The sequence below is a fragment of the Diadema antillarum genome, unplaced genomic scaffold, assembly GCF_040938485.1.
Source record: "Diadema antillarum isolate AM-2024a unplaced genomic scaffold, OU_Dant_1.0 seq00000700_RagTag, whole genome shotgun sequence".
Classification (NCBI taxonomy): Eukaryota; Metazoa; Echinodermata; class Echinoidea; order Diadematoida; family Diadematidae; genus Diadema; species Diadema antillarum.
In genome coordinates, this window is record NW_027271605.1 from 1 (window position 1) to 10,601 (window position 10,601).

At 38.9% G+C, this 10,601-nt stretch overlaps 1 protein-coding gene across 1 annotated transcript; it reads left to right on the top strand.

The window, feature by feature from the left end:
• The first annotated feature begins 2,714 nt into the window (after positions 1-2,714).
• LOC139737697 (serine/threonine/tyrosine-interacting-like protein 1) lies at positions 2,715-9,711 on the top strand. The gene is made up of 8 exons (XM_071648377.1): positions 2,715-2,871; positions 3,429-3,490; positions 4,097-4,199; positions 4,876-4,994; positions 6,877-7,040; positions 7,570-7,670; positions 8,776-8,888; positions 9,571-9,711. The coding sequence occupies exons 1-8, from the start codon at positions 2,715-2,717 to the stop codon at positions 9,709-9,711; spliced, it is 960 nt and encodes a 319-aa protein (XP_071504478.1).
• The last annotated feature ends 890 nt before the right edge of the window (positions 9,712-10,601 follow it).

Consider the following 10,601-nt stretch of genomic DNA (forward strand, 5'->3'; position numbering starts at 1 on the left):
AAGCACGAGAGATTTTGCATATTTTGAATTGAAATTCAACGATCTGGTGCACACTTTGAGTGAAATATTCAAAAAATATCTTATTTGATGAAAGGTTGCAAAGGAGACCCGCTTCATGTGCATGCATAATACAGTATACACGCATTTTTTTTTTCCGCCTCCCAAATCCCCGGTCCAAATCTTAGGGGGGGGGGGGGGGCGATCGCCCCCATCGCCCCCCCCCCCCCCTCCTGGCTACGCCAGTGCCCTCGGGCACATTTTGTATTATGATAGCTACCCCACCCACGAAAACAGGGGTCGCGGAACGTTTTCCAGTGTGTAGTATAGATGTGTGTGTGTGTGTGTGTGTGTGTGTGTGTGTGTGTGTATGTGTGTGTGTGTGTGTGTGTGTGTGTGTGTGATGGGGGGGGGAGCTGCGGAACGGGGGATCAAAGTCAATGGTACCCCCCCCCCCCCCACGCGCTTTAGACGGGATGAATGTAAGGGCGCGGGCGGAATCTTATGGAAATTAAAATTCATGGGTGTTGACACTGTTGTGATTCTTTTTTCCCCGATATTTTCATTTTTATTTTCCCCATTATTTATTTCTTCTCAGAACTTTTTGCAGCCGCAGCTCCCCGTCCTCCTCCCCTCGGGCCTCCCTCTCCTATAGCTATGCCCTCCCTCTCTTCCCCCCCCCCCCCCCCCCCCCCACACCCGCTGCCCCTGCCAAAACATTTACATACACACCGTCAGTGCTATACACGCACAAAGGGCACGAGCTAGAACTACACGCACATGTGCACATGCACTCAGCACCCTAGCAACGAGGAGGCGTTACAAGCATGAGCACTCGCTGTACGTTTACTACCCGGAAGAACCCACCATGCGCAGGGCTTGCTGAGCAAAATATTACAAAGTAGGAGCTAAAGAACAATGTAAGAAAAGGTTGTTTGTCGCCAGTTTGAAAACATACAGATCATCGGCATGTCTTCCAAGTCAAAGGACAAGGTAAATGTTATCGATGATATTTTGATAGTTGTCAGCTTGGTTATAAATTGTCGCAAATGATTACTGTGATATGACGACTGTACGTATTGCCCCGTTTCCTAGTGCTCACGGTAGAGACCGTCATACGGCTATCACTGACCCGTAACTTCCCCGTTCAGTGCCATTAGCAACCGCAACGTTTTTCATACTACTAGCGCGAGTATTGTGCAAAAGTAAACTCGCTCGTGGTTCGAATTCGATCTGTGTAGCTAGAGCTAGAGTGAGACTTTACGCTTTTCGTCCTCTGGGAGGGCCCTAGTCTTTGCAATGGCTCATATGTCATTACCTTGAATTTAGTTAGATACTAGATATTGAGCTGAATCTCGTTGTTAAGGGGTATCGTTTTGTTTAAAACTGTCTAGTGTGACTGTAATTTGTAAAGAGAGTATTATGAGATTGACCGAGTAGTAAATCATCGAGTGTGCTTCATGCAAGTTGCACTAGCTGCACTAAAATAATTCTCCAGAATTTTAAGCTCTAGCCATGAAACAATCTTATCATGTTATCTATATGTGGAGCTTTTGATCTTTTCAGTAAGATCCGACATGACCCACAGACATTATATCATATCCCTCAAAGAACAAACTAGAGAAATTTAAAGTGTTAATTGACTACTGGTGCGGCAAGAGACGCTTGTGAATGTTATATGTCATTTTTGCATATTATAGAAATCTAGTAGAGTAGTTAAACCTACCTGCAAAATCTAAGATTAAAATCAATGTGAAAATTCGAATATTTCTTACTATGAAATACCTCAACCTTTGTCCTCAAGCAATATTTGTGGACTAGGTATAGAAGTAGACAGAAAGATCCGTCTGTCCGGAGGACTCTTTTATATTTTGCCATTAACGCTGTCCTCCGTAGACAGGGGATCCGTGAAGCCAGACGCAGTCTCCGCGAAACATTCCCCGACGGACAGATACAGACCGATCTTTCGGTCAAGTATAGAAGCTGCTGCTTCTTCTTCTGTAAGAAGTGTATCCTTCATATTTTAAGATCAGCGCATTGCAGATTGTTTTTAACCTGATATAGATTAGTCCCAAGTATACTCAGGCAGGTGTCTGTTGGATGTGCTTATAGCAAAATCAGATGGTCTTCAATGGGTTAACGGTGTTGTATTTGGTGTATTAATGCATGCCATGCAAGTACTGCTCAATCTACATAGCTACTGTATAACTAGTGTACAATGTAGGTCTACTACCGTGTACCGGTATTGTCTTACAATATTGATTTCATGGTGTTTTCATGTTGCGAATTTCATGAGTCGACTGCATTTTCAAATTCTCCTGCTCGACAATTACTGTAACTCACATCTCAGCTTTGTAAAATACTATGCTCATGAAGTGTATGTTGTGAACAGTACTCTTCAGGTCTTGGGTTGATAATGAGTGCAAAATATTTAAAAAGAAAAATTATTTCTCTTGTGCAAATCCATAATTGATGTTATATAGTTTGCTTAAAAGCCTTTTTTGAAGCCTGCAATTAATAGATTATCCAATTTTCCTATGTCATCACTGATATATCAACTTACAATGCATTATGATGTATGCAGTAAAGAAGGATGTGGGTCGTAGGTATCAGTAAGAATTTTGAAAATTAGAACATTGACTGAAATTAAGATTTTGAAACATATGATTTAGTACAAGTAAGCACATATGTACAATTTACCATATGCTAATATCGTCATGTCTTTGCTTTTTATTCATGTCAAGGGTTCTACTCCACTCATCAGCAAAGTTGGAACAAGGATAATTACATGTGAACCGACAGAATTGTATAACATCTTGCAGCAGGCTACTGTATATCCGGCTCTGAGCGATCCAAATTATCTTCTCCTTCTCGGTAAGTTTCCTCAATATTATTTTTCCACCTGAATATTCCATTTCAAGTAAAATGTAGTTTTCTGTTATTGCCAGCATACAGTGCATGAACAGATCAAGGAAAGCATATCTTGTTTTAAATCATAAGTTAGTGTAATATGGAATGCATTATGTGCACTTTACTTGCAAATCCACGTAATGGACATTGGTTTGAATACAAAATGAATATGACTCCAACACAGTTTTTGTGACCCACCTGTCAACATCTTGCAATCCATCTCAAGTCTTATGTGTTTGTGGAGTGATGTAGGATATCTAGTGATACAATACCAGTTATGAGATAACATCAGTGATCCCAACTTTTTGTTTGGTTGCATATGGTTTTTCAGTTTGGTGGTCAATCAAGACTTCATGAAGAATGTTTCACTAAAAATCAGTACTAGTTTTTACCATGTAGAGAATCGTTCAAGAAAAAAAAATCTTTTGGTTGAATACATTATTACATTTTGTCGTGTGCATTAAGAGAATTGAAAGTGATTTGTAGTTTCAATTTCATTATTACCAATTATTTTTCGTTAGACGCCAGACAAACCAACGAATACAATGAGAGTCACATCCTGACGTCAAAAAGAGCTCCCAGAGTAAGTATTTTCTCTTTTTCATGAATATTTTCTTTTTACACTAATTTCTATTTACACTATCTTATTGTTCCAATTCCTTCTGAGTATGGTAGTAGTGTCTTCCCTTTTCTTTAACAGGAGAAGTCATAAATGATGTCTAGAAAAAAAATCAATATGTATGTATGTATGACTTTTCTATGTTTTTTTTATGTTTCATTTCATACTAAACTTTTCATAAAATTCATGTTTATCATTATCATAATTTCTCTGTTTTATCAGCTTACAACTACCACCAATTTGAGACAGCCTCAGAATATTGTTTAAAAAGAGTCAGTCCATTACCAATAAAAAATTCCAGAAATTTGTTGCTTGTACTTCACTGCTTTCATTTTCTAATCATCTACAACTGAAGACATTTAATTAGAATCTGGAGAAGAATGTTGGCTTTGTGAACTACCATATATAATGAAAGCAAAGACTGAGTGGTTGTTTGTGTGTGTGTGTGTGTGTGTGTGTGTGAGTGAGGGGTGTTTTTTTTAATAGTTTGTATGCTTTTTGGGATTGGAGAGGGTCAGCAAAGTCTTCTTTCTCTATCTGAATATTCTGTTCTTCATTACAATATTTCAGGCTGAAGATGGCAAGTTTCTGGTTCCCTACGGTGCTGAACTCGAATGCAAGATGCATGTTGTCGTACTAGATAACAACACAACAAGTCTGTCAAAGAGAGACAGTGAGTATGGGTTTAAACTTGCTAGAAGTGTGCAATTTCATTGATTGTGTACCTACAGCATCATGCAGGCAAGACTTTTGGACACAATCTACATCATCTCATTACTCGTATTTCCTCTATAGGATGTCTTGAAAACAAATGTGATACAGTTGTTCTTTTGAAAATATCAAGTGATGGAAATAGCATCAAGCTGTGGAAGGAAAATGAATAACTTGTGTTTATCAACTCTGTTGATATAATATATTTTTTTAAGGCTTTACAAGGACAAAGTGATATGGCTATCATACTTATTCAGAGAATACTGATGCCCTTTTGAGAAGCATTACCTTTGCATTAAGACCTAAACTCACGAATCAAGAGATAAAATCATATAATTGCAGAATTCAATCTCTATGAGATTTGCAGGTCAAGGGTCTCAGGCGACCAGAATTTTACTCAATATGTCAATCTATAAGCATACTGAGCCAATTGTTGTGAAAAAGAAAGGTAAAGCAAAGTCATTTTTCAAATGTTGTTTATCCTTATCAGAGAATTAAAATGATCACCATGCAAGCACTAAACAAAGACTGCAATGCTCAAAAGATGGTGTTGGTCTGCTTGATGATCGTCAATGACTGTAATTCCTTTAATGGAATTGTGTTGGCAAATCTGATGTATTTTTCTGTTTCTATTCAAGGTCCAGCATTCAAGTGTGCCAAGGTCATGGCTGAGATGGGCAGCCGGAACCCCGTCAAGATCCTCAGGGGAGGCTATGAGGAATTCTCTGCACTTTATCCCTTCCTCAGAACACAAAAGGTATGATACATGTATCATGGATGTCAGTTGTCGGTTTGGGCGTTTTTTCTTTTTTTTTGATGAATATCATTTCTCAAATACCTTAAAATTTAGTCTTTACTCATAGTGGAATATGCAAATATTAAAGGGACTGTACAGTATGGTAGGTGTTCAACACACCGACCGGGTCCATATCAACTGACCGCGCACTATAATGGCATTGCGCGTACAGAAAGAAAATGTACGCATGGGACTACGCGCAATGGTGTTCGACTCTTCACTGGGCTACACTACCGAGTAAAATGAGGTGAAAACATATAAGTATTCCCTCTAAATTACCGAAATTTAGCAAAATCGAATAAGATTTATCGTCTAACTACATATAACTAGGCCTACCTTTGCTGACTCGTTGTTAGATGTAGAGTATCCTTCCGTAATAAATTTGACGATTTTGACTGCAAAATTGTCATTATGCCGCTCTCTCCGCCGCTTGTACGATTGTGCACACACGTTACACATACACATGACATAATTATTTTGTCGCCCGCTACAACCGTACGAGTTGAAGCAGAAACGAGAAATGAATGTGAAAAAACAAACCGACTCATCCAATTTATTTCAATTACGATGAAAAGTTTCCTAATGAAAATCAATTCAAATTCATCAAACAGTCCTTCAAAAGTAATATTGAAGGATTCAAAATATAGTCAAATATTATTGGGGAAAAAATGACGGCTAGAAAAAAACAGCGGCTTGTCGAAAAAAACGCATTTAAGTGCCCTTAATACGTATTGTCAGGGTGGTCGGTTGAAATGTACAGGGCAACTGAGTGCCGAAAAAATGACACCCCACACGTTCGAAGCCGCCATCTAGAGAGCGTACCTCAGATCGCATTTTCAGTGCGCGCTTGTGAATCCGGAGTATTTTCTCCACACGTGAGTAAAATTTCAGGCAAATTGTGAGATTTTTCACGTTTCTATTGATAGAAAACACCGAACCATACTAGTTGAGGTGAGGATTCAAGTTTATAACATTTTTCAGTGAGATGAAAAATCTCTTCTGAAATTTAAAAGAGCATGAAATATCAAGAAGGATTCAAGGTTTATTTTGATAATAATTGGCCTTGAAATGGCCGAGATATCTAAAAAAGCAATCCTAATAAAATTGTCAGGCCATGACTTTTATTGGGATCTCTTTGTTCTACCTTGTTTTTAGATATTTCAGTCATTGCAATAGCGATTTTCATCAAATAAACTTTGATTCCCCTTAGAATCGTACGCTCTAATATTACATAGAGTGGTTTCTAAATGTCTCGCAAAATGTTACAAGCTGATCCTCACCTCAACCAATACTGCAGTCCCTTGAATATTTGCATATTCGACTATGAGTAAAGACTCAATTTTATTCCAGTATTTAAGAATCATGAAGCATGCTCTTTAATATATGACATACAACTGCAAATGGTTTGTGCAAACTATGAGACCATAATCATTTGGTCCATCAGAAAATGTTCTAAACATGAGTCATGTCATTTTTACTGCATGACTGCAGTACCTTCAGTCGTTCAAGGTGGCTGGGTCTAGATGAGCTGCGCCTTTTTGTGTGCATAACTGTAGAGAAATACTTCGACATAGATTGCACTGCATTTTTTTTTTTTTTTTTTTGCGATACTGTGGATCCCATGCTCTTGTTCATTCTCTCACTGAAGATGTGCCTAGTTTCATGGTACAAGCATGTTCCCTGCCATGTGTAAGTATCCAAATTGCATTAAATGTCCCTTTATAAACCATCATATCTTTCATGTACATACATAAAAATCATGATGAAAACACTATATCTAGTGTCTGTATAAGTTTGAGTACATGTATAAAGTTGTATCCTGCATCATACTTTGTTTTCACAGATCTTATATATGCCACGAGAGCTGGATGAACTGCGACCTTACCCCGTAGAAGTCCTTCCGGGTCAGCTGTATCTAGGAAATTACCAGCAGTCATGTAGTCCTGGAGTCAGGAAGGACTTGAAGATCAAAGGTGTGCTGCACATATCCCAAGATGCAGAAGAATTGTAAGTCAAAAGAATAAATGCTGCTCCTATTCTAACCCCCCCACCCCCCCCCCAAAAAAAAAAAATTAAAAAGTCCTAGTTTAGTTCATGAAATGAGAGTCGATAATAATCTACAGTTCTTGTCACATCAGCTCATAAAAACACAATGCATAAAAACGTGGAACATTAGATCGGTGGATGCTATGAAAAGACAGATTGGCACTTGAGCTACCTCTAAGGCAGAACTTCTCTGCACCGGATATCTTAGTGACCACCTATAGGCCATGTATTTGTATCTGCTGGAGTAGGCAGGTTGCCAACAATTCACAATAGTTATAGACTGCCACAGCAATTGCTTACATTCTTGGAACGATGGAAACACTCTAGTTTAGCTGCTCTACCATGATTAAATTTTTAATTAAAATATGGATCTGTAAAAATGCATTCAGATGCATCTGGATCGCAGATTTGCGCATACAGTTAAAACAAAGAATCCCGTGGTCTTGCAAAACTAAGCATAACTAATCTCTAATAATTTTACAATCTACAGATCAGAGTCGCTGAATGGTGTGGATCTACTGCACTGCTCCCTCACGGATGGAAACGAGGCTGACCTGCTTTCACAGTTTGGAGAAGTTTGCCGCTTCATTGGTGAGTTGTTGTTTTTTCTTATCCTCAAAAGATGTTTGTCAATCCTCTCCCACAGTGGCCAAGCCATATCGTGTTGTTTCCCCACCTGTTTCATGTCTACAAGTATTTTATGTATTTACCCTAAAATAGTGAAGGTTATTACAGCCCCAATGACTGCTGGACGCTTAGCGTGCCTGAAAGCACCTGACTACTAAGTACACATGTAGCATCAACTGAATTCGACAGAATGCAGTTCGAAAATGAAGACAAAAGAAAAAAAAATAACCACAGTTGGTACTACCAGGCAGAAATTGAGTCTACTTTTTAAATGCTTCCGGTATAAGACAGATTTTTTTTTTCTTCTTCAGCCTTTTATTGTTCTCATTTTTCTGCTCACATTAAGTGTCATAATTGCCTGTGCAGCCAGGGTACAGTTGTATATAGTCCCTACATCTAATACAAGCTAATCAAATCTCTTTTTGCCCACCCCCCCCCCCCAAAAAAAAGAAGATTTTACCCTAGTAGATGTTGATGTTGATGATAACACTAAATTAATATTTGTGCAACAGATTACCATAAGCTGTTATTTTCACATGCAGATATTGTCGCGAAGGAGGTCACAGACATTTTTTGCAAGGTGTTTTTGCAATTTGACACTGAGGCTATTGTAAGTGCACAAAGCTTTGAGTACACACCCTGGCATGTGGCAATATTTTTGCATGTTAAATCTGCGGCCCATCAGAGATTCACAAAATTCTCACAAAAATAACAGCATTTACAGTACTGAAAACAAAATTCTTCAAGTCTAACCGTGGGATACTGTAAAACAAGGAATATTCGCATGCACTTTAATTTCGCAAATTTCGCAAGAGCGAAGATTCGCAAAATTGACATGCACGCGAAAGTTCTAATCTACACTATATGCATTGAATGTTAGAGGCAACTCGCGAAAATTTCATGCTGCGAAAAAGGTCGTTGGCTCCAATTTGCGAAAATTTCATGCCGCAAAAGTATTGTGTTTTACAGTATCTTTTCAGTGATGCTATTTTACAAAAGAAAGTGAATGTGGGGCCAAAGAATCCTAATGCAGGGTCTGCATTCTTGTTGTTTTCCTCACGTATCCTAGGCGACCACGGAACAAAGAAGAGCCCAGTCCTCGTCTCCAGTGAACATGGTCTCAGCAGAAGTGCCTCGGCTGTCCTGGCCTACCTCATGCACCACTATAAGTGGCCTCTAAAGGTATGAATATAATTATTCTAACCAATCGTAGGTCACCAACAAACTCTTGCCCGCTTGTTGAAGAGATGCTATGTACTGGATGCACCATTATCCAAGCTTTTTTTTTTGCGACTTGCTTTATACATACACATACTTTATTCCGCATTCTTCCCCTGTAACCTCCTCCTTGTCACTGTTTTATGGTCTCCTTCCATTCTGAGGATGCCTTAGTGTAATATATGCACATGCTTTGTATAAATGTGATGTATTCAAAGTAGGACTTTGTTTTTGTTCAGTCATAGTATTAGTTGAAAATAGTTTTCCTCCTAGGGAACTCCACGATGGTAAACATTTACACACTCTAAAGTCGCATGACTAAAAGTGGTTTGAGAGAAAGTTTTGTCCATCCAAAGACTTCTGTTGTATCGCTGCACGACCAGGCTCGTAAAAAGGATCAACTGGGTACAGTGAGACTCAGAGCTCCCACTGATTCTTGAATATCTCTCTCTTCTTTTTGTCTCCTTCCTCATTCTCCTTTACTTTCTCCTCCTCCTCCCCCTCTTTTTCCTCCTGTATTTTCTCTATGTTTCTCTATCTACATCTCATCTGCCATATGTCTCTATCTCTCGCTGTGCTGTTGTTTCATTTGTTATCCTTCTCACTCCTGATCATCCCCATGCCTTTCTGTGACTACCCCAAACAGGCTGCCTACAAACACCTCCAGGGCTGCAAGGGAAACATCAGACCCCACCGAGATTTTGTGCACCAGCTCTCAAAGTGGGAGGAGCAGATCTTTGGGGAGGATGGTGGTGTGCAGACGGATGTTTCTGACCCCTACTACTGAGGTCACCACCCGTATGCTGCTCATGACGCCAACTTCGTCTCCCGCCTTCCAAATTCTCTCAGGCTCTTTCGAACTTGTAAATATACAGGAACTATGCAATGAACTGGGAACAAATGTGATTGAAATTTGAAGACACTTGCTGTTTGTTTTTTCTCTCTCTTTTTTTTTTTTAATCTGAGTTGATGATGCAATATGTTTTATGAACAAAAAGTACTATTTGGGTTATTTCTTCATTTATCATTGTGGGTGTGTTGATTGTAATGGTGAACAATAATGTGCTTACAAATTTGTGAATATATGAAGCTTGAGGAATCATGAACTTTGATTCACTCAACTTTGAAAGAAATTGTATAAGTGACTGATAAATTGTACTGACTATGCAGCTAAGGTGTGGAATATACAAATTCTACACACTGTGCAACATACGAGTATCATAAAGCAACCACATATACAGTATACACGGCTCTTCAAATCCTGTACTTTTGGAGGAAACAGAGCTATAAACTTCAATGGCTAACAGGAGCGGTGAGTGCATCGTTACATAATTAAATGTAACATCAGGTATCTAAGAACACAGATTGATGGTAAATATTAGGGTAATAGTCTCCACTTTCAAATAAAGAGAGCTTTTAATTTCATGAGAGTTGCTTAAGAAGTAACACCACTCCATAAGGGGGGGGGGGGGTGGCTACGGTCAAAAATGCAAAATGTGGCAGCAGATTTATTCTCCATTCAACCATTGTTTCTTGAAAAATAGTTTAACTCTTATTTATCTTTCTTAATACAAAAGCATATCCCGTCCTGTAAAGCAACTGGCTCAAATAGGATGAAAGTGCAGGTAGTTTGTGAGGAAAAGAAGACAGGCCCAATTCAGCAGCCTATGGTTATAT

What these genes read in the sequence shown, in the direction of transcription:
- LOC139737697 (XM_071648377.1), top strand. Translation starts at nt 2,715, where the DNA reads ATGTCTTTGCTTTTTATTCATGTCAAGGGTTCTACTCCACTCATCAGC. An exon ending in AAATTATCTTCTCCTTCTCG is followed by an intron (nt 2,872 to 3,428) that starts GTAAGTTTCCTC and finishes ATTTTTCGTTAG; the next exon opens with ACGCCAGACAAACCAACGAA. An exon ending in CCTTCCTCAGAACACAAAAG is followed by an intron (nt 4,995 to 6,876) that starts GTATGATACATG and finishes TTGTTTTCACAG; the next exon opens with ATCTTATATATGCCACGAGA.